The sequence below is a fragment of the Canis lupus genome, chromosome 18, assembly GCF_003254725.2.
Source record: "Canis lupus dingo isolate Sandy chromosome 18, ASM325472v2, whole genome shotgun sequence".
Taxonomy (NCBI): Eukaryota; Metazoa; Chordata; class Mammalia; order Carnivora; family Canidae; genus Canis; species Canis lupus.
Window position 1 is genome coordinate 37,765,867 of NC_064260.1, and position 27,666 is coordinate 37,793,532.

At 39.1% G+C, this 27,666-nt stretch overlaps 1 protein-coding gene across 2 annotated transcripts in view; it reads right to left on the reverse strand.

Annotated features, from left to right (window-relative positions):
* The window catches only part of ZFP91 (ZFP91 zinc finger protein, atypical E3 ubiquitin ligase), a 47,049-nt gene extending 21,388 nt beyond the window's left edge, over positions 1-25,661 (reverse strand). The window contains exons 1-2 of one of the 2 annotated variants that reach the window (XM_025452288.3): positions 25,214-25,661; positions 20,477-20,505 (exon numbers count right to left, since the gene is read on the reverse strand). In XM_025452288.3, coding sequence (XP_025308073.3) covers positions 20,477-20,505; positions 25,214-25,563 — 379 coding nt within the window. In that variant the 5' untranslated portion in view covers positions 25,564-25,661. The remainder of the gene's footprint in view (positions 1-20,476; positions 20,506-25,213) is intronic. The other variant, XM_025452286.3, reaches the window with a different exon arrangement.
* Between the last annotated feature and the right edge of the window lie 2,005 nt (positions 25,662-27,666).

The window sequence follows — 27,666 nt, forward strand, 5'->3', positions numbered from 1 at the left end:
TTTTATTTATTTGAGAGTGAGCTCGAGCAGGGGGCTGGGGGGAGGAACAGAGGAAGAGGGAGAAGCAAGACCCCCTCACTGAGCAAAGAACCTGATGCAGGGCTCCATCCCAGGACTTAGAGGATCATGACCAGAGCTGAAAACAGATGCTTAACTGACTGAGCTACCCAGGTACCCCTAGAACAGATAATTCTTTCAAAACAACCTCATCAAATTCTAAAAGATCAGAGCCACTTCATCATGATAAAACACTTCAAGTCAGAAGGGCCATCCTAGTATGATCTGGTCCTCCTTCAGGTTGCCCTAGTTTTCTAACTGAAGTTTAGAGAAATTAAATAACTTGTTCAAGATTACAAAAGCTAACACTGTCGGATGAAACAGGGAATGACTGGTTGGTAAGCTGGGAAGAAACCACAGTAAAAGTCTTTTCATTTCTATTTAAGTATTTACTTTTTTTTTCCTGGAAAAGTAACAAATTAAATATTTGACAAGTATTAAGTGCCTAACAGTATGATGATTTTTTTTCTTTCAAATTTAGTCCTCACTTTGTCAAGTAATTTTTATTCTTGTTTATATAGATGAGGAAAGCAAGTAACTAACTTTCCCAGCCTCACAAATTAAGCTGTGGAGCTGGGATTTGAACCCAGGTATATCTAAGTCCAAAGTCTGTATTCTTTCCATTATACCACTCCTATAACCATATAAAAAAGAAATGGGAAAAGTGCCCAGTGAAGAGCTTAATTCAGATTTGGGTCATTTCCACTCAGCCTAAGGTTCAAGGTGCCAAGAGAGGATCTCATTTATGCAATATACTGACTTAAAGATCACGAAAATTATTCCATGAAAGTGAATTTTTTTTCTAAAACTGTACATGGTATTTGTTTTAAAACAGATAAATGGAAGGAATATTTTATGATTAAAAACCAGAACAGGGCAGCCCAGGTGGCTCCGCAGTTTAGCGCTGCCTTCAGCCCAGGGCCTGATCCTGGAGACCCGGGATCGAGTCCCATGTCAGGCTCCCTGCATGGAGCCTGCTTCTCCCTCTGCCTGTGTCTCTGCCCCTCTTCTGTGTGTTTCTCATGAATAAATAAAATCTTAAAAACAAAACAAAACAAACAAAAAACAGAACAAAGCTGAGAGATTTTCAAACTTCAATTAAGAAATTAACTTAGTACATTTCTCTGGTTTACTCATTTTTAAACTAACAAGGCTGCTTGTACGTAAATATGTGCTTAAATACTTAAATTAGATTTTTCTTTCTTGTTCCAGTCATTTTCTCCACTACTTATTGTATCTATGCTTTTATTTTCTTTCTTACCTATTCCAGGGTAGATATCAGCCACTGTGGCACTAAGACAAAATAAAGGATAAAAAATACTAATGAGCATTTATAAAATTTCTATGGCTATTAAAATTTTAGGTCAAAAAATTAGAAGCACAAACTAAACTATTAATTTTCAAAGTATAAGCATTAGTTGAATTAGTTGTCTCTTGGAAACATTAAGACTTCACTTAGTTTTAAGAGAGTGAAAGGATGTGTTCCCCTTGACATTTTGAAAATTAGTGTTCATTAACTGAAAGATCTCTACAGCTCAAAATTTAACATTTAAAAGTTTGAATAGATATGGTTGGATTCTGAAGGCTAAGTAAAGTGCTAGCTTGGTGATAGAGGGAAATAGGAAGGAAGGGCATGTGCAAATGTCATGAGATGGGGACTGAAAGAAGACCAATATGACTGGAGCAGAAAGAACAGGAAAGAAACTGTCACCATCTATACTGCTGCTGAAGAGGCAGGAAAATGTCTAATAAAGAAGGTCCTTGGAGTACCTGGGTGGCTCACAGTTGGTTTAAGTGTCCAATTATTTTTTATTATTTTTAAATAATTTTATTTATTTATTCATGAGACACACAGAGAGAGGCAGAGACATAGGCAGAGGGAGAAGCAGGCTCACCGCAGGGAGCCCAATGCAGAACTTGATCCCAGTACCCTGGGATCACTCCCTGAGCCACCCAGGCATCCCTTAAGTGTCCAACTCTTGATTATGGCTCAGGTAAGGATCTCAGGATTGCGAGATGGAGCCCTGCATGGGGCTCCGTGCTCAGCATGGAGTCTGCTTGAGATTCTCACTCTCCCTCTGCTCCCCTCACCCCCCTACTAAAGTGCATGCTCTAAAATAAATACATAAAATCTAAAAAAGATCCTTGAAGGATTTTGACTTTTTATTCTAATGGCCACAGAAAGCCAGAGGAAGAATTTAAGTTGGAATGTGGCATGATGAGATTTGCAGATTTTTAACATTCACTCTGGTTGCAAGCTAGAGAATGACCTCCAGAGGTGCAGGAGTGGATTCTGAAAGTCTACTGCAATAGAACAGGCAACAAATAATAGCCTGAAAAAGAGTACAAGCATTGGGGATGGAAAATAGTGGAGATTTGTAAAATACTTAAGGAGACAGACCAGATAGGACTAAAGAATGACTTCTTAGAATAGAGGGCGAAGAGAAAGAGGTCTCATGGATTTAGTTTCTAGATTTATGACCTGAGCAACTGGATAGATGGTCAAAGTACAAAGGGTCTATCCAACAAGATCTAATTGTAAATATTTATGCCCCTAACTTGGGAGCAGCTAAATATATAAATCAACTAATAACAAGTTCAAGGAAACTCATCAATAATAATACAATAGTAGGATACCTTAACACCCCACACAACAATGGATAGATCATTTAAGCAGAAAATCAATATGAAAACAAGAGAGAGAAAAAAGAAGATCAGGTGTCTTTTGTTGTTTTGAGGAAAACATTAGCAAAAATATGAATTCTGTTCTGGACAAGTTCAGAACAGATGTCTGCTGAGAAAAAAACATCAGTGGGTCTAGTTGAGGAAGGGATCTGGGCTACCTACCTACAATTGGGAATTACCATTATCATGTCTGATTATAGTGTTATGATCTAGATTTAGCATAGTCCACATAAAATGATCATTTTCAACTTTCATGAAATAGGTTATTTTTAAGCTATTCCCAACTTTTGGCTTATTCACTGGATTTGGCTTATTCACTGGTTCCTTTATTCCAGAAGTAGTTTTGTATTGTAAAATCTATTTTAAAAAATTAACCATAGTACAGTTTTGCTTTTGTTCAGGTCTTTCAATCCATTCTCTCCTAAGTGCACTGTCATATTTTGATGGTAAAATGTAGTGTGCAGAGTATCTGGGCACATAAAGACAGTTGTACTCAAGTATGGGTGTGACACTGACATTGAGGGTAAGTTTAAGAAAAGGGAAAACACAACAATGCTACAAAAACAGAAAAGCTCAGAGATAACAGGGGTACAGAAATACTACAGGGTGAAATTTGGGAGTCCACCTAAAGAGAACTGTGAGCAATAAGACCTTGAGGAAATATAATTTATCTACACTGTAGAGGTTTTGGATCCAAGCCTAAGAAATTTGAAGTTACAAAGATAGTAGAGAATCTGAAGGTTACAAGGTAAGAGTTACAGGACTTGAATGGAGATCAGTCTAGCACACAGTGAATTTATAATAAAGAGATGGTTTGAGAATTGTAACTTAAGATCAGGGGATGCAACTGTAGTATATCTAATTTTACTAAGGACCTTACTTAAAAATTCTAATGGATAAAAGGTTGATAGACTGAGGTCAGGTTTGGGGGGGGAGGTTGCAAAAGGAGCAGACCTTGACCACAGTGAAGATAAGGAAGAAAGAGGCATTCGGCTATTTGGCCTCTGCCTCTGCTATTCCACTAAAACAGCTGTTGATAAAGTTCCGAATGTCTTCCATGTAGTCTTCCTCTGACTGTCCTTTAGATTTAAATGCCACAGCTCAGTGCTAGAGTCTCCTCTCACTCTGTATCATTCTCTCTGTGTAATCTACTTTTGCCTGTTAAATAGTATCCATCAGAATAACCACCTACTTCAGGGTTTCCAGATGTACTCATTCAGTATAGTAAGCGACAGACCATGGCGGTGCTTTAATAGGGAAGCACTTGCCATGTGCTATGAAAGAGTTTGTTGCCTTGTAATAGTTAAACTACAAGTAAATACAAAATGAACATAACAGCACACATACAAAGTCACCTAAAAAATGGAGCTAGCACTTGGGCTAACCTAATTAATGACCATTAATAAGGAATATTATTATGTGACTGCCACTGTTCTAAGTAGTTGTCTATCATCTTACAATGAATTCTTGAAATATTCCCATTAAAATGGTACTTACTACATACTTCCCTAATCTTACAGACAGGCAAATGACATGGGAAAATGAAGAAACTTGCCAAGGACACGTAGGAAGCTCAGGACAAAGCAGAGTTCAAATCCAGGTTGTCTGATTTTTGAAGACCATGCTCTTTAATCACAATACTCTTACACTAAAGAAACCTTGAACTCCCCTGTCCTCTAAATGAACTATCGCTATCTCTGCATTATGTATCATCTCTAGATCTTGCATTTTGATTGTGATGCTACTCTTCCTTTAAAACTGCTTTTGTGGGGGTGCCTGGGTGGCTCAGCAGGTTTGACATCTACCTCTCCCTTCGGCTCAGGTCATGATCCCAGGGTCCTGGGACGGAGCCCCACGTTGGGCTCCCTGCTCAGCAGAGTCCGCCTCTTCCTCTGCCCCTCCCTTTGCTCGTTCTGTCTCAAATGATAAACAAAATCTTAAAAAACAAAAAAAACTGCTTTGGCAAGGTCAAGCAAGGGTTTGACCAATGCTGAGCAAGGGCTCTTATGGGATCCTCTGAGATGTAATAAAGCTTATATACTCCTCAGGATTCTTATTTTTGAGTGTATAAAATAAAGTAGGATTTGAAAAGAAGATTTACAAAGAAAACTATAATGGAATATGGGATCCTCTGAGATGTAATAAAGCTTATATACTCCTCAGGATTCTTATTTTTGAGTGTATAAAATAAAGTAGGATTTGAAAAGAAGATTTACAAAGAAAACTATAATGGAATATAATAGTTAATCCACAGATTCCTTAAACTAAAGGGTCTGATGCATTTTTGTTCTTAATTATGCACAATCTTTCAGTAGCATCTGCCACTACTGTCCCAGCTACCCCCTCCTAAAAATTAAAATACTTTTTCCTTTACTTCTACCATTTGTTCTTCCTGGACCTTTCATCCTTCTTGGTCTCATTTGGGCTCTCCATATTCTACTTGAAATGTTGGTGTTTACAGGCCTGCTTCTTCTCTTCTCACTGAAAACACCTACATGATCTCATCCACTCCCAGAGTTCAAGTACTATCCTAAAAGCCTAAACTTTTATAACCAACTATCTACCAGTCATTTCCTTTTTAATTTTGAGGCCTGTAAGGCCTGAAGTGGAGGACAGATCTAAGCTGTGTCCAGACTCCTGACCCAGGGAAACTGAGAGATGATAAATGAGTGTTGTTTTCAGCTTGTGGTAATTTGTTACACAGCAACAGAAAACTAATCCAGTGGTCAAACACTGTGGTTCTGGCAACAACTTCAGAAAAGAATGCATGAGCGACCAAGTAACTTGATGCTAGGAAATGCTGGAATCACATAATTCTCCTTCTTCTAGAATCTTTTTTCTAATACAATGTCCACCAAGCTACTTTCTAATCCTTTGGTTTTAGGGCAAAGCCCAAGATTTTTAATGATACAGAAAGGTCCAAAGCAATGGAATATAAAGAGTTCTGTTGATAGAATATAAAATGTAAATGTGACACAAGCAGAGGTTTGAGAGAAGCACTTTTGCAAGCAAAGCTTGCTCTTTGGAAAGCTGCCCAGGCTTCCATGTTATTAAGAAGCTGGACTAGCCAGTGGAGGATGAGAGGCCATGAGGAGGAAAACCATGGTGCTGGCCCACAGCCAGCACCAACTGCTACACATGCCGGCATAGCCATCTTGCCCCATCAAGCCCTTTCAGCTGTTATATGACTGCAGCTGCCCAATGAGCCCAAGAGAACAGCAGGAGAACCATCCAGCCAACCAAAGAACAAAGAGAAATAATAAACTGTTTTAAGACACTAATTCGGGTGATGTGTTCTAAAGTAAAAGACATTAACGGAAAGTCTCAATTTTCTCATCTATAAAATGAAGGATTACAGACGATCTCTGAGATGTCTCCAACATAAACATTGTGATTCACACTCTTCACATTCTCAGATATAAGAAACTAAACAATAAAAATAGATTTGGTGGGATGAATGTTACATAGATTAGAATAAATAAGAGGGATATTAGAATTAATTCAAGGTTTTAAGTTTTAAATAGTGTGCAGGTGACTTAAACACAGCAGATTGAAATATATTTTTTGTCTATTTCCTACTAAAATGACAGGAAAGAATAAAAATGACTAATACCCAGAGCCAAAGGAACCCAAAAGGAGAAAACAGTGCCATGATTTCATTTCAACAAAACTTTAGAAAATCAAAACCAGGATATTGATAAAGACTTTATATATCAAATAGGGTTTAAACTTAAGGAGGTGGGGAAATAAACAAGTAACAAGCAAGCATGCACATGCACGCGCGCACACACACTCTTTCAGCCACTTCAAAAAGGAATAGGAATCAAAGTCACAAAGTGCCTTGGAAAGGGGGTTACACAGCGTAACACTGGAAAAAGAGCAGGTAAATGTTTTAAAAGTAGTTTGAACACCCAGACTATTATCCCATGCTGTAAGCAACTACCCTTCCTACCCTTGGGTTTACCATTTAAGAAAGGCTGAACTAGACAGGTTCTGGCATAAACAGTTTCAGGTTAGGGCAGAGGTAAAATATTATCAGAGACTAGGGGGAATTAAATAGAAGCAAAAATAATAAATGCTGAGGACCCTTCTTACTGATCTCCCACCCACCTCATGTAACCAGAGATACCAGAATTTCTCTCTGAAGAAACAGAAATGGCCCATAGAGAGACTATGCCCACATCATCCCTTCACAGGGGAGAGAAATCTAATCTGTACACACATACCTCCCCAATCATAATTTTAGTATTTTACTCTAAAAATCAGAAGAAAATTACTGAACTCCAAAAACTTGATGAAAATTTGAGAGGCTAAAGAAACAAATGGGAAAAACAACCTGAAAGAAATGGGCAATTCAGGGGACAGGAAAAAAAAAGGAATTCCCCCTCCCCCCCCACAAATATATCCTAGAATGAAAGGCAAATACATCATTAGATAAGAATACAGGGCACCAGGGTGGCTCAGTCAGTTAAGCATCTGACTCTTGATTTCAGCTCAGGGGGTGATCTCGGGGTCATGAAATCACATCTTGTAGAAGGCTCTCCATGCTCAGCAGGGTGTCTGCTTGAGATTCTTTCTCTTCCCCCTCCCCCCACTCAGATTTACTCTCTAACCTTGAAGAAAAGGTGCTAAATTAAGCTGAGAAAATAGAACAGAAGTAGAAAGGGTTACAAAATGGAATTAAAGATAAAATTAAAGAGAGAAAGCAAGAACAATAGTGATGCTTAACAAAGAAATAAGAACATAAAATCTGCTACAAAATAAAGACATGAATTTTAATTTAATGTCATTTATGTGTCAACTCGGCTAACGTGATGTTGTAATTTGTAAGAAAAATACTTATTAGGTCTTCACCCACAAGTTCCTAACTCACAGCTCCCTAAGCGTTAAGAGTGACAAAGGTGTTTCTTGTCATGTTAGTAACATTGACTTTGGACCCCACCTAAGGAAGGCAGCTGATTGCCAAAAGGTTGAACTTTTATTCCCCTGCTCCCCAACTCCTGGAGAAAGGAAGGCCTGGTGGTTGAACGGACTTAATCATGGCCACAATGAAGCCTCTATAAAAACCCAAGTCAGGGTTCAAAGAGCTTCCAGGTTGGTAAACACTTGGATATTTGGGGAGAATGGCATGCTCTAACAAGAAAGAGAAGGGAAAATGACACCAGCTAGACCTCTAGACCTGACCTTTACTGCCCACCTGCTTGTACTCACCAAACTCTGTCTTACATTTTTCCTTAAACTCTTCTTTGTAGCTTTTCACTCAGGCAAATGGAAACAAAACCATCCCTCAAGTAATAGTGACTGTCCTGACAAGACTTCCAGCCAGCCCAGACCACCCAAACCCTGACTTGCACTTGCCTGCATGGACCATGGAGTAACCTCTAGAATGACCAATTACTGTTACCTCATTATAATACTAAACTCTGCCCAAGGAGAACAAACCTCATTCACATAACATACAATACCTATATACAGGTGTGTTTCCTTAAGGCGCATGCATATATGGCCTTATACCAGCCTCTACATAAGATAAGGCTTCTCTATCTAAAGATTCCTCACCCTAAATAAAAGGAACCAATTCACCCTTACTTGGAAAGTCACAGCTTTGGAAGTTATTCTCTGCCATCACCTTATTTTTTGCAAGTAAGGTTTCCTTTGTCCAACGACTTAACCACTATAATTTCTATCTGTGACTCACCAAGGAGCAAACTCATGTTGGTTTGGTTACAGAAACTTCTCACCCTTTCTCCCATACCTTGCCCTTTACATCTCTTTCATCTGGCTGTTACTGAGTTATATCCTTTTATAATAAACCAGTGATCCAGTAAGTAAAATGTGTCTGAGTTCTGAGAGTAGCTCTAGCAAATTAACAAAAGGAGGGGGGTCATGGGTACTTGTGATTTATAGCCAGTTGTTCAGAACAGGTAACAATCTGGACCTGCTACTGGCATCTGAAAAAAAGGGTAGGGAAGCAGTCTTATAGGACTGAGCCCTTAACCTATGGAATCTGATGTTATTTCCTCACAGACAGTGTCAGAGTTGGGTTGAATTCCTGGATATCCTGCTGATATCTGAGAATTGCTTGATTGCTGTGTGGAAAACCCTCTCTTCCCCAACTCCATAATGGTGCTTAGCTGTTTCGTCAAACACCAGCCTAAATATTGCTGTAAGGGTCCTTTTTAGCTAAGATTAACATTTAAATCAGTAGACCTTGAGTAAACCTCCCTCTATAATCTGGGTACATCTCATCCAATCAGTTGAAGGCCTAAGAGCAAAGACAGATTTTATGGAGTCTGGCTTCAAGGTTGCAATACCACCTCTTATTTGAATTTCCAGTCTGTAGATATGCCCTGTGGATTTTGATAGACACCACAATCACATAACCTAATTCCTTAAAATAAACCTCTCTGTATATATCCTATTGGTTCTGCTTAATCAAGGATCCTAATACTCCAGTAAAGAGAAACTTTAAGTTTCATATACATTTTAAAAATTTTAAATTCAATATAATTGACATACAGTGTTATGTTAGTTTCAGATATACAATATAGCAATTCTATACATTACTCAGTGCTGCTCATAGTGAGTGTATCTTAATCCCCTTCACCTATTTCACACACACACACACACACACACACACACACACACCTCACCTCTGGTAACCATCAGTTTTTTCTATTTAAGGATCTGGGTTTTTTTTTTTTTTGGTTGTTTCTACATATGTGTGAAATCATAGGAAAGCTGTCTTTCTATCATTTATTTCACTTAGCATTATGCCTTCTAGTTCCATTCACATTGTTGCAAATGTGAAGTTTCTTTTTTTTATGGCTGAGTAATATCCCACTATATATGTAAATATATATGTATATATAGACTATATATATATGTGTATATATAGTCACTTCTTTATCCATTCATCTATCAACTGACACTTCCATTATGTGGTTCTTGTTAATATTGTTGCAATAAAGAGATGCATGTATTTTTTCCATTTAGTGTTTTCATATTCTTTGGGTAAATACCTAATAGAATTACTGTATTATATAGTAGTTCTGCTTTTAATTTTTTAAGCAATCTCCATAATCTTTTCCACAATGGCTGCATCAGTTTGCATTCCTTGCCAACCAGTTTTTTCCTCCACATCCTCACCAATACTGGTTTCTTGTGTTTTTGATTTTAGTCATTCCGACAGGTGTGAGGTATCTCAACGCATGTTTTTCCCCCCATTGGGCTTTTATTTTAAAGATTGATTGATTTATGATAGATGTGTAGAGAGAGAGAGAGAGGCAGAGACACAGGAAGAGGGAGAAGCAGGCTCCATTCAAGAAGCCCAACATGGGACTCGATCCCGGGATTCCAGGATCGCGCCCTGGGCCAAAGGCAGGCGCTAAACCCCTGAGCCCCCCCAGGGATTCCCGCTCCCCCCATTGGGTTTTGACTTCCATTTTCCTGATGATCAGTGATGCTAAGCGTTTTCTCATATGTCTGTTAGTCATCTGGAGGTCGTCTTTGGAAAAATGTCTGTTCTTGCCTTCCCTTTTTTAAAACTGGATTTTTTGGTGTTGAGTTGTAGAACTTCTTTATATATTTTGGATACTAACCCTTTATTGCACATGTCATTTGCAAGTATCTCTTCCCATTCAATAGAGTTTTTTGTTTACTGATTATTTTCTTTGCTTCACAGAAGTATTTAATTTTGACATGGTCCCAAGAGTTTATTTTTGCTTTTGTTTCCCCTAACTCAGGAGATGTATCTAGACAAAAGTTGCTACGGCCATAATATCAGAGAAATTACTTCCTATGCTCTCTTCTAGGATTTTTATGGTTTCAGGTCTTTAATTCGAGTTTATTTTTGTATATAATATAATAAAATGGCCCAGTTTCATTCTTTTGCATGTAGCTATCCAGTTTTCCCATCATTTATTGAAGAGACTTTTTCCCATTGTGTATTCTTGCCTTCTTTATTAAAGACAAACTGGCTAGAAAATCATGGGTTTATTTTTGGGCTCTCTATTCTGTTCCATTGATATATGTGTCTATTTTTGTGCCAGTACCACACTGCTCTATTACAGCTTTATTGTATAGCTTGAAATCAGGTATTATGATACCTCCAGTTTTGTTCTTCTTTTTCAAGATTTCTTTGGCCCCTCAGAGTCTTTTGTGATTCCCCATAAATTTTTGGGTTATTTGTTCTAGTTTTGTAAAAAAATTTGTTGGTATTGATAGGGAACTTCATTAAATCTGTAGATTGCTTTGAGCCATATGAGACATTTTAACAGTATCTGTTCTCCCAATCCATGAGCATGAAAGAACTTTCCATTTAAGTCATCTCATTTTATTTCATCAGTGTATTATAGTTTTCAGAGTACAGATCTTTCACCTCTTTAGTTAAGTTTATTCCTGGTATTTTTTTTTTTTTTTTTTTTTGGTGCAATTGTAAATGGGACTGTTTCCTTAATTTCTCTACTACATCATTATTAGTGTACAGAAATGCAATGGATTTCTCTATATTGGTTTTGAATCATGCAACCTTACTGAATTCATTTATCAGTTCTAGTAGCTTTTTGGTTGAGACTTTAGAGCTTTCTGTATCTGCAAATAGTAAAAGTTACACTTCTTCCTTACCAACGTGGATGCCCTTTCTTTTTCTTGTCTGAGTGCTGTGGCTAGGACTTCCAGTACTATGTTGAATAAAAGTGGTACGAGTAGACATCCTTGTGTTGTTCTGGATCTTAGGACAAAAATTTTTCATAATTGAGTACATTAGCCGTGGGTTTTTCAAATATGGCCTTTATTCTGTTGAGGTCTGTTCCCTCTAAACTTACTTTGTTGAGGGTTTTTCTCATGCACAGATATATTTTTTCACATGTTTTCCCTGCATCTATTGAAATGATCATGTTTTTATCCTTTCTCTTATTGATGTATCACACAGATTGCTTTGTAAATGCTGAGCCACCCTTGTGTCCCAAGAAAAAAATCCCACTTGATTGCAGTGAATGATTTTTTTTAAAGTATGGTTGAAATCAGTTTGCTAATATTTTGTTGAGGAATTTTACATCTGTGTTCACCAGATATATTGGCCTGTAGTTCTTTTTTTGGTACTATGTCTTTATCTGGTATTCACTGGTATCAAGGTAACGCTGGCCTCACAGAATGAATTTGGAAGCTTTCCCTCCTCTTCTAGTTTCTGGAATAATTTGAGAAAAATAGGTATTAACTCTTCTTTGAATGTTTGGTAGAACTCACCTGTGAGGCCATCTGGTCCTGGACTTTTGCTTATTGGGAGTTTTTTGATTACTGATTCAATTTTACTGCTGATAATTAGTCTGTTCAAATTTTCTATTTCTTCCTGATTCAGTTTTGGGAGGTTTATATTTCTAGGAATTTATCCATTTCTTACAGGTTGTCCAATTTTTTGGCAGATAATTTTTCATAATACTCTCTTATAAATCTTTTGTTTTTAAGTAGGCTCCACACCCAGTGTGGAGCCCAATATGGGGCCACGACCCTGAGATCAAGACTTGACCTGAGATTAAGAGTCAGATGTGTAACCAACTGAGCCACCCAGATGCCCCACTCCTTTGTATTTCTTTGGTGTCGGTTTTTAGTTCTACTCTTTCATTGTTTTCCCCCCAAATCACCAATGCATACTCCTGATCAAATACTTATTTAATAAGAAACAAGGTTCTGGTTATAACATATTTGATTCCTTAGAATATTTCAAGCTAATGAGCATGAAATCGGCTAGCTGCTTCTAAATGCACTTGACGAAGTTGAGAAACAGGGATGTGCTTAGGGATTCAAATTCCAAGCTCAAGCACCAAATAAATGACCTGAACGTTTCTATGCCTACCCTGAAAGAAATCCCGATCTCCTATAGCGGCAGAGCTGAGACTGCTGGAAACCAAACCCAGAGCCTCACCAAGGCCATTGTAGGTATAGGGATTGCTAAATGCCATCTGCTTAGCACCAGAGACCAACACTGGGTCCCTGATATGGTACCATTCCCAGGGCTATCAGCCAGCTACCTAATGCCAGGTTCATTAAAACGGATCACTTCAGGATCCCTGGATGGCGCAGCGGTTTAGCGCCTTTGGCCCAGGGCACGATCCTGGAGACCCGGGATCGAGTCCCACGTCAGGCTCCGGTGCATGGAGCCTGCTTCTCCCTCTGCCCATGTCTCTGCCTCTCTCTCTCTCTCTCTGTGTGACTATCATAAATAAATAAATTAATTAAAAAAAAACAAAAAACAAAAAAACGGATCACTTCCATCATGGAAGCAGCAATGTTTTGGTCTCAGAACACTCTGGATATGGATCTGCCTTCCCTGCATACATTGTTTCTGTAAAAAAAAATACAATTTATGGACTTAAAGAATGCCTTATCCCAGTCACGGTTTTCCACACAGCATTTCTTCGAACAAGGAACTCACTTCTCAGCAAATGAAATCCAGGGATGGACCCATGCTCATGGGATTCACTGGTCTTACCATGTACCCCACCAACCTAAAGCAGCTGGCTTGACAGAATAGTGGAATGACAGTAACAAATAACAGTAACAGAAGAAACAGAAATCCTCATCTATCACTAGGGAACGTAAATGTCACAGCTACTATGGAAATCTCTTTGCCAGGCTCTTAAACATACAATTACCATATACAATCTAGAAATTCCACTTATAGCTATCTACCCAAAAGAATTAAAATATTCATCCATACTATTATTCATGATAGCTAAAAAGTAGATCAACTGATAAATGGATAAATCAAATGGGAGTATTTCTGTAAGAAGAAATATCACACAAAGGAATGAAAATATTGATACATTCCACAACATGAATTAACCTCAGAATTCTGCAAAGTGAAAGAAGCCAGACACAAAACCAAAACATATATTCTATGTATAAGTCTGTTTATAAAAATGCCCAGAAAAGGAAAACCTACAGGGACAGAATTACATAACTGAAGGTACTTCATGACATGTGAATTATGTCTCAATAAAATCATACTAATTAATAATATATGCATCAACAGCACTAGTTATAAAGGCCAATAACTAAAAGCTACCCAAATACCAATCGACAGTAAAATGAATAAATACTTCTTCCACAATGGAATACTATACAATGAAAATGAACAATCTCTCCCAAACACAACCTAAAGAAATCTCATATAATGGTGGGCAAAGAAGTCCTACCCAAGAGTATATACTGTATCATTCCATTAATATAGAATCAAACAAATAGCAAAACGGATTTGTGCTGTTCAAAGTCAGAACAGTGGCTATACTTGGGGGTAGCTGATCAGGTTCTCTATCTTGAGCTGGGTGATGATTATACGACAGGGCTTGCCTTGTGAATATTCACAAAGCTGTACATTTATGATAAAAGCACTTCTGCATATGTATTGTATCTTAACAGACTTCCAAAAAGATCACCTGTAAACCTAGGGAAAAAACAGAATTATCAAATGTCCTTCAGTCAGGTAAGGATTAAATAAGTTATAGGACATAATTTATTTGTAGTAGCTATGGTTGGATGCCTGCCAAGTATCTATTTACCCCTTCCTCTTTCCTTAAAGAGTCAATCCCACTCCTAGAAAATGGTGGAGTTCCTGATCAGTGCAAGCTAAAGGCTTTCAAAGTATAGTTTGTGAACTCCTAGATGTTAACTAACACCTTTTGAGAAGTGTACAACGTCAAAACTCTCCAAAACAAAAACAAAAACAAAAAAAAAACCCTGTACTGAAATTTTGATTTGAATTAAATTTCATTTGTGTATTACAATGGGGAGAAATGACATCTTAACAATACTGAGCCTTCAAACCATGAACAAGGTACATCATTTGTTCCATTTATTCATCTTTAATTTTACTCAACAATGTTTCGTATGTTCATGTCTAAGAAGCCCTTAGTAGTTTATTTTTTTAAAAAAATATTTTATTTATTTAAGAGAGAGAGATAGCAAGAGAGAGCACAAATGAGAGGAAGGAGCAGGCTCTCCACTGAGTAGGGATCCCCACTCACTTGGGTCTCAATCCCAGAGGATCGTAGGATCGTGACCTGAGCCAAAGGCAGACACTTAATTAACTGAGCCACCCAGGTGCCCCAGTAGTTCCTATTTTTTGATGCTACTGTAAATGGTATAATTTTTCATTTTATAATTTCAATGTTTTTGTTCCTAACATACAAAAATACAATCCTCACATCCTGTATCATGTGAGGTGGCATCAAGATCCCTTGCAGCTTTTGCCTTTAACCTTTCTTGAAAACACTGCTTTGAGACCACCATGACATGAAAATGTCTAGACTGAAAGACCAATGAGGAGAGGGATAGCCCAACTGAGAAATAACGAATTTTTATATTTTAAACCATTGAGTTTTTGGATGGTTTGTTAGCAACAAATACCTGATAAAAGAGTTTAGGGAGTGTCACAGTAAAGAAAATAGGGTTTGAAATTATCAAAGAGGCCAAGTTACAAACAGAATCAGCCAATAAGAAGCTAAGATATAAGCTGAGAGCTTAACTAGGATCAAAGCAGCAATGAGGTAGACAGGCAGAAGACACAATCACAGTCACCTCTAAGACAATTACTTGCACTGAAGCTAACAGGGTCTTTGCCTTGATGTAGTTAGGTCAATCTAGCTAGTTTTAATTCAGAGGAGCTTGATCCTTCTTGGACTTCAAAGGTCAGAACATGAAATCAGAGCTAATTCCTTTATATCAGAGCTTGTCCACTCCTGCTTCAGTTTGCTTCCACTAGGGCATTTTGCTGCATCTAAGTGATTCTGGAAGGAATTGGATCTCAATATAAAAGAATTACTATATATTACAAAATAAACTTATAACTGTTGTCTAAAATGGTTTATATAAAAGCTGAATCATTACAGGCAAACTGTTACAAAGTTATTTCTTTCTATGTCAGGGACAGAAAGACTCGCTTATCTGAATGATAAAACATCCCGTAACTGAAATGCGCTGATAAACCCCAGACGCTTTCTAAGCCCATGTCACAATCCACATATGTAAGGTATGTCAGTACTTCTAGAAAACTAGAACAGAGAGGAAGAACCACAGGAGGTCTAGATCATTTGAACTAGAAAACGGTTTAAAGGGTGTGGGGCATTCCCAACAAGGAAACAGATGTGAGTAGATCTTTCTCATACTGAGAGAAATAATATACCTGCTACCTTAAGATAAAGGCCTCGACGAAAGTAGGACTAAGAAAATGCTCATGTACTGTCAGTCATTTGAGACATGAACATTATTATAACAGTCAGAAACTTGAGTTTCTGAAACCTGATCAGGTGTATTTCTATAATTAGCTCTGCTTTGTTTCCCATAAATAATCAGTAAAGTCCACTTTGAAATATTCCAACATCAGCAGTATAAAGAGAAATCAAGGAAAGTGAGGCTTTCTCTTTTAAAAATTTCTACTAAAGCCAACTTTAGAAAAGTATCATTTAATATGTGAAGAATACTTCAGTTAAAAGTGATCGTATCTTGATTGTTAGGTCTGAAACTAAGTGTATGCCTTTTTAACCTAGTGATTCTCCTTCCAGAACACTCTTCTATTCAAAACCAGTAAGATTTTAACTAGGGAAACCAGGTTACTGGCAAGAAGACTCAAAAGCTTTCAATTAAGAATTGTGAAGCTGATGCCCTGAGTAACTTCTCACATCATCCTTTTGTACAACTCAAGTGGTAAAATTTTTTTTTAAAGATTTTATTTATTTATTCATGAGAGACAGAGAGAGAGAGAGGCAGGCAGAAGGGGAGAAGCAGGCTCCATGCAAGGAGCCTAACGTGGGACTTGATCCGAGGCCTCTGGGATCAGGCCCTGGGCTGAAGGCGGCGTTAAACTGCTGAGCCACCCGGGCTGCCTTAAGTGGTAAAAATTAAAGTCGGATTTTTCTCAATGGAGTGGGAAAAACAGGTGGGAATACCTGTTTATATATTTAAGAGTAACACAAATATTGTTTAAGGGTACTGGAAATGACAGGATAAAAAATACAAGGTATTCCAACAGAGGAAAAATGAAATACTGATGAAATCAAAACTATAAAATTGTTCAAAGTAAATAAATTCTAATTTTTTAAAGAGAGGCAACTTGTGGCTCAGTTGGTTGGGTGTCTGCCTTCAGCTCAGGTCATGATCTTAGGGTCCTGGGATCAAGCCCCATGGCAGGTTCCCTGCTGGGGGGGGAGGGGAGGGGGGCGGCACATGTGTCTCTCCCTCTCCTGCCCCTCCCCCTGCTCGTGCTCTCTCTCAAATAAAATCTTAAAAAAAAAACCCCACAAAACTATTATCTATAAATTAGATTAAAACAAAAACTGAGGATGTGATCCAGGAAAGAAAATTAAAACAAGCTAATATTTTAGTAGTAATTTCAGGTATTATGCTGATTATAAACTAGATACGACAGTCAAAGCTCTAAACATAAGTAACTCCCCAGGTTTGTAATGAACTTATTTGATGACTATCTAGACAATCCTTTGTAAAAACATTACTGAATGTTTGAAATAATATGAGAAACTGAAACAGTTAAATGATTTTGAATAAAAGGTGAGACCCAGAGTTTAATACTTTCAAATTTTCATGCATCTAGTGCTTCAAAATATGTTTTCTACAAATTCTAACTATATAACCTATCCCTTAAAAAGGGGAGGGGGGCTATCTTATAGTCAACTAAATTAAGTAGTTACTGAATATTTTGGTATTTATATTGTTTATTACTCACAATCAAAATCTGAGAGGTCCTGCAATAAGCTAGCACGCTGATGACTCAAGTACCTACTACATTTGACTCTAATACTCATTATTCCACGAAACCACATGAAACTCCCTTTAGTAAACATTAAGATAGTCTTTTTTTTTTAAATAAGGTTTTATCTTGTACAGTTTTAGTTGGAGGTTTAAAAGAAAAAGAAAATTAGTGGCTAAAGTAACACTAGAATTACTAAATAACTACACTGAGGCAAACTATCCCTATACTTCATTATCATAAGAATAGTTATTAGTTTAAAATAGAAAACAGAAGGAAAACAAAGCCAGGTTAAAGAAAGGACCCTGCCAGGCTCCATCCCTCAAAATTTCTACTAAACCTCTTGGAAGCTCCACTGTGATGATGATAATCCTCTGGCAGTGGTAAACTAATAGCTTTCACATTTCAAGTTTTCCCCTTTTAGCTTCTTCTGTGTGGGATGCTCTTCATCTGGCTATTTGCATATTCTGGTCTCAACTCAAATGTCACCTTCTCAAAAGAGGTCTTCCCTTGAAATCTTAATTTCATCAAACACTATCACATTATTTTAATCAAGTAAGTGTTTCATTGTAATGATTTGATTACCAGCACAACCTAGTACCTAAAATGGGGCTGGGCATATGGCAGGATGCTCAATAATTACTTGTTCAATGAATAAACACTATTTTTGTAAATTTTCATTTGTTTTTATGTATATTCAATTTCCATTTGTTTTATACATACCCATCAGGATTAAATAAATGAACAGGGACCACTATTTACTTCAGTGTGAAGAATGAACATGGCACTCTGCAACTTGATATAATTTAAAAACAGCAGCCAAGTTGTTTTTTGTGTGTGAGCAATATTATTTGTTCAAACATGGCCATGGTTATTTTTGAAGGAAAGTATATAATTTCTAGTCATTTGAAGTAAATAAGAGTAAAAACAATCTTGAAAATATCTTGTCAATATTAATAAAACAGCTAGCAGTACCTCTATAAAATATCAAAACCTGTTCAAAGTTTTGAAAAAAACCTCAGTCTCTGAAATAAGTATGACTTACTTTAGTTAAAATTCAACAGACTCAACGTGAAAACTATTCCAGAGTAACAGAACAACTTTCTGAGAAGTGACAAGAAAAAGGGAAAGAATTGAGGTAAATTCTAATACTATAAAGCAAGCGAAAAGTGACCACCACAGCCTTTATTCCCTCATCTAGTTGTTTAAATTCATGTAAGAATCGGTTATGTACCTATATACCATTCAAAGTTGAGCAGCCACCATAATAGATAAACCAAGAGATGAAGATGGGAGTTGGAGAGTATTTCTTCAAAATTTTATAAACATCTAACTTTTACTGAGCATTCATTGGATTCCAGGTATTATTTGCAATAAAAGGCAGAACTTGAATTCAAAATCTGAGCTCTAATACTAGTTCCAGGGCACTTAATAAGTGAATTAGAGAGAGACTGATTTTTAGACTGAGTTACCCAGAATGCAGTTTTATTCTAGCCACAGCTGCACAACTACGTAACAAGCCAACTCTTCTGGTTTAAGACATCTACACAAAGAGCAATTAATTTATCTCCAACAGGGATTCAAAATTTCCACCACACCCTCCAAGTTCTCAAGGCAACCCCAAATAATTTCTTTATACATACCCTTTATAGACACATGAAGTAATTTTACCTCTGATAAAGGCAGGTTGGGGTTTTATAAAATAAAAACTGCTCTGGTACTTGACTGTCACCTGTCTCTACATTTTCATCACATTATAACATTTCAAAATGACCTCTGAATAAAAAGACCTTCCATTCTTGGCAGACATACCCTATTTTTCCAGTAACAGCAGCAAAAAACCCCAAAATTTGCTAGACAAATTAGTCTGCAAAGTTTTCTACACAAAAAAAATCTGTCTAGAACAAATCCTTCTGCCCGGTAAACTATGAAATACTAGCCTCAGACTCTAAAATTCAGAGAAAAAAAGAAACCTAATCACGGATATCTAATTATTTCCAAATCAGCCACCAATTCAAGTTGCTGGTTCTTAACCATAGTATCATTCTTCTAAGCAGCATAAAATCCTGATTTTAAACTTGCCTTATACATGTTACATACGTTATACATTCTCAAAGTATTCTTTATGAGAAGAAAAATCTTTTAACTTTTCATAAACAAACACACGTACATATACAATACATGGGCCAACCCTCAGTTATTAAGCTTTCTGACAGACATAATGAAAAATGCTTAGAAGTGTATCTGTTCCAGTTTTAAGAAGGATGCTGGATATTTGAATTTAGCATCAAGAAATGCAGCCAATAACTAGAAAAATTATAGTATTTTTTACATGAATATATTTTATATGAATAATGAAAAGCAACTGGCACAGCATGTTAGGGGCAATTTTAATAACCCAATCTGCAAAGTCAGAATGAAATCTTTTTAAAAACATGTTTAAAAAGAAAAAGGTGGACGTTAGCTTTCCTTCGTATTCCAAATAAGCAGAAGACTACATTTAATACACATATTTGGTTTGGTAAAACTCTTTAAAGGTAAACAACTTAATGATCCCATTTAATTATTCACCAGGCTGAAATCTTAGAACGCTTTTCTTTCCTCATTCTTCAAACTGCATTTATAATTTGAGTCTCTACCAGCACCAAGATTTTTGTCTATGCTTTACTCTCTATGCTGTGTACCATTCCTCTCGTTACTTTACTAAAAAGCATATAGCTTAAAACAAATTGCAATAAATTGACATTAAATAATCTGACTCCCCATCATTAGGTTTCCAAATAATGCCTAAGTGTTCCACCAGCCCAAACCTCTTAGCTGTTTAAACAAGTTCTAACTTCTCCAATTATTTTACTAAATAAAGATTAGTTTTAAATGGGAACGATTTGAACTATCAGGATGAAGCTTACTCTATCAGATCAGAAAAATAATCAGCATAATATACACAACAGATTAAGAATGACCAAGTCTTACCTTTGTCAGTTGTTACTTTGTCTACACATCTGAAAGAAATGAGAACCAAATATTAAATTAACAATCTTGCATACTTTCTTAAAACACAGATATTTATCTCTTTCAGGTTCATCTCCAGAATGATACAGAAAGCATCTAGTGTGATCAATAGACCTTTCTGCAGTGATGAAAATATTCCATATCTGCAGTGTACAAGGATAGTCACTTGTGGCTACTGAGTACTTGAAACAGCTTCTTTGTAATTGAGGAAGTGAATTTTTAATTTTAATTAATGTAAATTTAAAGAGATATGTTGCTATCATATCTGTCAGCATACAGCTAGAGTATCATTGAAAAACAGGTTTTAACTGTAAAAAAATCAATACAAAGAAAATATCTCTGATTTTGTTATATTAAGTGGTCATATAAGAAAATGTCCTTCTTTTACCAAATGCAATACGAAGGGGTGAAATAATGGAGATTTCCTGTAAAATACTTTTGCCAAAAAAGAAAAAAAAAAGAAAGAGGTAGGGATTCCCTGGGTGGCGCAGCGGTTTGGCGCCTGCCTTTGGCCCAGGGCACGATCCTGGAGACCCGGGATCGAATCCCACGTCGGGCTCCCGGTGCATGGAGCCTGCTTCTCCCTCTGCCTGTGTCTCTGTGCCTCTCTCTCTCTGTGACTATCATAAATAAATAAAAATTAAAAAAAAAAAAAAAAAGAGGTAGCAAGCATGGCAAAATCTTGATAACTACTAAATCTTGTGGTAAATACTGGGCATTTCATTGTACTATTTTTTTCTTTGTGTATACTGGACAATTTTCATAACAAAACGTTAATGAACCTAACAGAAAACCCCAAATTATTCATTTGTTATACCCAAGTCAAAATTTATTTCTACAAAGGAAACAGACTGGACCTCAGAAAGAAACGTAACATGTATTTTACAAATTAGCAACAGTAAAGAGTCTAAGGTGTTATAAAATGATTTAAAAAATGTTTTTGTTATGTTTTAAATCTGGTAACATTTCTATCATGCATAACTGTTAAGCACAGTATAAAGAACCTCTACCCTGGAGCCATTACCCAAATTCAAAAGTCCACAGGTCTTGGATCTTTACAATAAAGACGTCACACAGTATCTCTGAGCCAGTATAAAGGTGTTTTTTTTTGTTTTTTGAAAGCAAACCTGATTTAAATGAGGACTGTTACGTTACAAAAGAATATCCAAGCAAATAGAGAACCTACAACATAATACAAATTTTGTTCTCTTTAGAAAGAACAGCTGTTTTCTCATTCCATTTTTTTTAAAGCTTGGTATTATCATTTTAAATTATGTCACCAATGTCCCAATTAATAAGTAACACAAGATAACTGCCAATCATCCTAGCTCTAAAGAGAAGTACAGATGTAATACTAATTTTGAAACATTACACAATAAACCTTTCTCCAAAAACCTTTTGGAATGAACAGATGTTTCTATTACCATATGGACTGCCCTGGGAGGAAAACTCAGAATTTTAAAGTTATACAACTGGAATTTTCTCCAAAGAGCCATAAAGGTTGTTTCAATTCAGAACATTACTGCCTTTTCATTCTCACTATCCATGACACTCACCTTTTCCTTATAAAAGGATATAGGAAGTGTTACCCAAAGGTTTACTATCATTTTACCTTAAACAAGAAAATAAAGCAAAAAACGGAATTTCACATCCCAGGAAATAGAGCACTATTTGTTTCATTTGTAACCCACTTGAACCTGTAGGAGTACCTCTAAGAATATTCAGTTTTAGCCAATAAGGGGTTACTCAATAGATAAATTGGAAGTTTAAACGTGTATTTATAAGGTTTTATAAGAAATTCATTGGATATGAAATGCAAAGGACTTATTATCATGGTAGAATGAAAAAAGAAGCCTTTTTGCAATTTAACTTAGTCTTAGTTTACCATATAGTTCCCATATTAAATGTTTTAACTTTATGAATCAGAAAAAATTGGTACAATATGTATTTAAAATTAAATATGTATATAAACATCTGCATTTAAAATTTAAGAATCAGAACTCTAGAATTTATTGGCCAAAATACAGGAAATGATGAGCCCAATTCTTAAGTAATACTGATATATAACCTTTCTTCAAATTTGGTCTATCTTTCCTTACTATGAGCCTGGTAAGTTTTACTTTAAAATGATCTTAGCATTAACTTTATGCCTTTCTCTGGAGCAAATTCACTAAAAAATTATTTCACAAAGATTTCCTATTCTTTTCATTAACTTTTCAAAGTTTCAATGCAAAGGAAAACGCTATTAACAGGCATAGATGTATACAAAAACTGTAACCTAATTATCATACACATCTATGCTTGCAACCAATTATAAATTACCAGTTACAGATGAAGACACAGATTTAAAGAGCTTAAGTGACTTGCCCGATGGTCACTTAGTGAAAGCTGGGACCACAAACTTTCTGACTATATAGTCCAATGCTTTTTCCACTGCACTATTTTGCCTTCTAGTAGAAAAAGAGGTTTCAATCAATCCAAATCTCTGTACTCATTGAACTTTCTACTGTAAATTTTGCTGTCACTTAAATCAAGAGAAACAAATGTAGGTGAAACAGTTATTACTGAGAATCTATAGAAGAAATGGGATATGGTAGAAGAACTTGATAGAACAAGTAATTAGAGATAAATCTTCTACTTCCTTTTTAAAAACTGCCTGTTATTATGAAAATGAAGGATGTCAGAAGGTAGTTGACCAGGATTCAGTAAACTGATACTCAAAATCTGATGAAATGTCATAAAGGATTAAATTTCGTAATTAAAGCTTATCGCTCTGAAAACCTGTAAATCATGCACACATGTTTGACAAACCTCCACTATAATCAATTCCTCTTCCCCTCATACTGCAAGGTCCTTGAAGACAAGGACCACGTCTCATTTACCTTTATAAAGCCTAGCCTAGCAGAGTACCAGGCCCAGTTACTGCTCAATCATAATTTACCCAGCTGAAAAGCTTTAGAACTCCTTTTATTTCCAGGGCACGGAGTAAATCGAAAACACGTAACAAATAAATTATCACTATGAAAATTTTAACAATCCGATCAAAACTACGGAACTTAAGATACGCAATCAATAATAGATAGCTCTGAGGCTAAGAAGAAGGTAAAAGAACACTACTATCTTTTATGATACTGGATGCAAAAGGGAGGGACATTAAGAATTAAGACTGTATCCCTCTCCCCACAGGGAATAATATGGAGAAAAAAACGGAAGGAATTTCATTAAGTCATCTTCATCCAAGTCCAACGGTTTTAATATTGTGGATGTAAAAAGGCTCATAAGTACTTTTTTTGTCAAGAGTTAGTGGAAAAAAAACTACAAGGTGAAAAAACTACTGCACTAGGTGTCATTATCTTAAGATATCATTTCTGAAAGTAAAAAACTGGTAGAATGAGCAGGTAAGGATGGAAGGGGATTTAAAAATATATTAAGTTATTAACCTTCCCAGGTTTAGCAACAGAAATGAAAAAAATCGTTTAGGAATGTTATTTAAGTTAACATAATTTAGAGAATTTATTGTGTAAACTACAGTTCTATGGACAACAAAAACCTGTACTTATAAGTCATTTGAATAACATTCCAAAATTTGAAGCACACGTAATACTGCAATATACCTTTGAATTTTCACTCTCTGAGAAGCTTCTAAGGCAAGCATGCGAGTCACAGACTTAATTCTTAATTTTGGAACAGGTGTGTTTCAAGTCCTAAATGTGATTTAAGTCAAATCTTGGCATAATCTCTACGGGAGGGGGCACTTAAAGTTAGGATTCCCTCCGCTCCAATTTCCCCCTTCACCAATATTTTTTCACTTCAAAGTAAGCCCAAAGACACAAATGACGTTTTCAGTGACGAGCTCAATGGCTAATATGATTAATTTCTACAATTTACAAACGCACACACTGCGGGATCTTCAACACAGGGACATTTTAATACTAACGATTTAAAATATATATGTTCCTGGTCCCTCCATGGTCTCTAGAGAATAAAACAATTCCTTTGAGAGCTTTCGCAGCCTCATTTTTAAGGATCAAGTTCCAACATTTAAACATAAGCACAAGAAAAACCTAAAAAGACAGACAAAACCACTAAAACTCACCTAGCTAATTTTGTATGAAAGACTGCACTTAAAATCGGCAGAGCCCCGTTTTTACCCTAAGTACCAGATTTCTAAAACAAGTGAACGTGAGGTGCAGATTCAGGAGAGCGGTAAAAGCTCGGTGAAGCTACTAGTACCACCGGGTTCTGGAGCTAATTAGTGTGTGTTTGGGGGGGGGGGCGGGAGGGCGCACACACTTTCCAAGGCTAAGATCGAGCTGCTGATTTCCTAATGGGGATGTGATGTAATAGTGGAGAGCCGCCGTCCGAGGGGCAGGGGCAGGCTGACAAAGGGAGCGCAGATGCCCGAGTGCGGGCGAAGCCGGCGGCGGCAGGGAAGGGGAGGGTCACCGCGGGGCAGGAGAGGTGCCCGCAGCAAGGGCGACCTCGGGGAGGGGGGCAGCGGCCCACAGGCGGGGGCCCGGGGAGGGCCCCAGAGGAGCCGTCGGACCGCGAGCGGGGAGCGGCGTGACATCTGGCGTGCGAGCCGGCAGGGGGCAGAGCAGGCAGGATGTCACGTGGAGCGGGCGCTACGGGAGCCGGGAGGGCTGCGTGCGGACACAGGGGGGTCTTTCCCACCGCCTGAAACACTGCGTTACTCACAGGAGTCGCGGACTCTTCTTGCCCTGAGCTGGAGACGGGGGCTTCGCGGCCTGGGACTGCTGCCCTGGGGCGTCGGGAGGCCTGGCGCTGGGGCTGCTCCTCCGCCGGCGGGGATACTCGGCCTTCCTCCGGCGAGACACAGCGGCGGCGGCGGCGGCCGCAGCGGCCCGGCCCCGGTCCCGACCTCCCCTCAGCACGCGGCTGCTCGTGGTCCCCGCAGGCGCCGCGGCCGCCGCCGCCTCAGGGGGCTGCTGTTGGGGCTCCTCGGGAGCCGCCTTGGCCGCCGCCGCCTCTCCCCCTTCCTGGTCCTGCTGCTCCGGGGGTCTCGGCTCTTCCGTCTCCCCCGGCATCGGGGCTCGTCCGTCCCCCACCCCCTCGTCCCAGGCGGCGGAGGCGGAGGCGGCGGCGGCCGCGGCGCTGCTCCCCCCGCCCCCTTCGCCTCCCGGAGCGTCCGGCTCAATCTCACTCTGCGCTCCTCTTCCCCCCCCTCCCCTCCGCCCGGCTCCGAGGGCGCCCCCCCCGCCCCCTGCCACTCAAGGCCCGCTACCGCCGGCGGCGCGCGCGCGCCCGCCACAGACGTTCAGCGGACCAATGGGAGAGGAGGGACGGCTTCCTCGCCCCGCCCCTCGTCGTCTCTCACGTAGCGACGTCCCGCGTTCCCTCCCCCACCCCTTCCTTAGCCAATCAGGAAACGGCTCTGAGGGAGCGCGCGAGGTTTCCTTCCCCGCGCGCCCGTTCTCACCGTTAAACGGCTGCGTCTCGCGACAATCCTAAAGTGACCTTCCTCCTCCTCCACCCCCCCCCTCCACGCGCCACGAGCTCAGCGCGCGCTAGGGGCAGTGGGAGGAGCAGGTCCCGCGAGGAGATTGGTGGGAGGAAAACGCACCTTTTTCCCCGCCTCGCGCGCACCCCGGACTGGCTGCGCGCGCACCTGCCTCCCTAAGGAGCCGCTAATGCCACAAGGCTCTTTCTATCCTTCTTCCTTAAGCCGCGGAAGTAGCCTCGGCGTTCTTCTGCCTCCACCCCGATCCCACTTTCCTGTCTGTGGCCTTTCTGTCCCCAGCGCCGCCAGGTCTTGCGGGAACGAAGGGGGAAATTTTTTGAGTTGTCGCTTCTCCTTTAAGAAAAAAAACCCCGTCGGCAGCCGGATGAAAGTCTCTGAAAAAATGGCGGCGGTAGAACAGAGGCGGGGTCGTGAGGGCAAGGAGGGTCCGCCTCTTGGCGCATGCGCTCGGTTAACTTGTTAAAAGGCATCCTGGGAGATGGAGTCTTAAAGAGCCTAAGCTTGGGCGGGGGGGAAAGATTAGAAACCGGAGGCGGAGAGGATGCCGGGAAGGTTTTGACTGATGCACGCTGGGAAAGGTAGTTCGCTCTTTCTGCAGTGGCTGTGTGCTCTTTCAGGGAGGTAGTGTTTCCGGGTTAGGCCGCGACGACCGCACAGATCCTGGCAGAAGTGGCGAGTGGATTGCTGGTCGGGATAGCTTGGGACGGTTTATGTCGACTTTCTAAGTTGGCGTTGACGGGACATTTCTTGGGTGGCCGCGTTAGTAGCGCTTTGTCTGGATTGGTTACTTCGCACCTCCTAGGGTTCACGCCTGCAGTGTTCGCCTCGTCATCCTGTAACTCACTACCCTGTGAGCTCCTGGAGGTCAGGGACCGAATCTGGATCCGTCGGGTGCTCGGGGCGTAGCGCAGTTCCCACCAATCAGTCACTGGGTTCTTAATAAAAGCCTGGAAAGAATTGTAGAGCTACTGTTCTACTAGATGTCGGTGCCCAGTAGCTGGCGTAGGGTGCTTTGACCTGGCTGCGGTCCCAGGGCTGCGGCTGGGCGGGGGGGGGTCCTGTTAGCGTGATTCTGCGACCTACTCAGAAACCAAAGGCCTCCTTCGTGCCTCTTGCCTCGAAACCACTCGGCTTCTGTGGTTTTAAATGTTTCTGCTGCACAGGAAGCACAGTCAGAACAGCAGCTTTGTCAGAAATTACTTTTATGTCCACCAGCGCGTGCAGCTAAATTATCCTAATGCGTCAAATGGGAGTTTTCCATTTGTTTTCCAGGTTGCATTCCACGACAGCAGTGGGCCTCCAGCATGCCTTCATTTCTTCCTTTCATGCACTAAAATCAAAGAGTGGTTCTTACCCCTGGAAAAATGAAGCATCTGGGGCTTACACACACACACAGCCCTCGCCCCCCAAGCGGATGAAAACAAGACCTGGGGATCCAATTCTAAATTTCACATTAATCATTCATTTTAAGCTGCAGATGGAGTCTAATATTTGCAAGCCAAGTGCTGAAGTGCATTTTTCCTTTCAGTGTTTTGGCTCAGTTACCACTTAAGATTCGGCAAATGTCTTATATTCGCCATCGAGCATTTTGCACTTTCAACGGGACTAGTGGCATTTCAGTTGTAAAGCTGTATGGATTGGTGTGGATGGGAATTTGTTTCAAATCCAT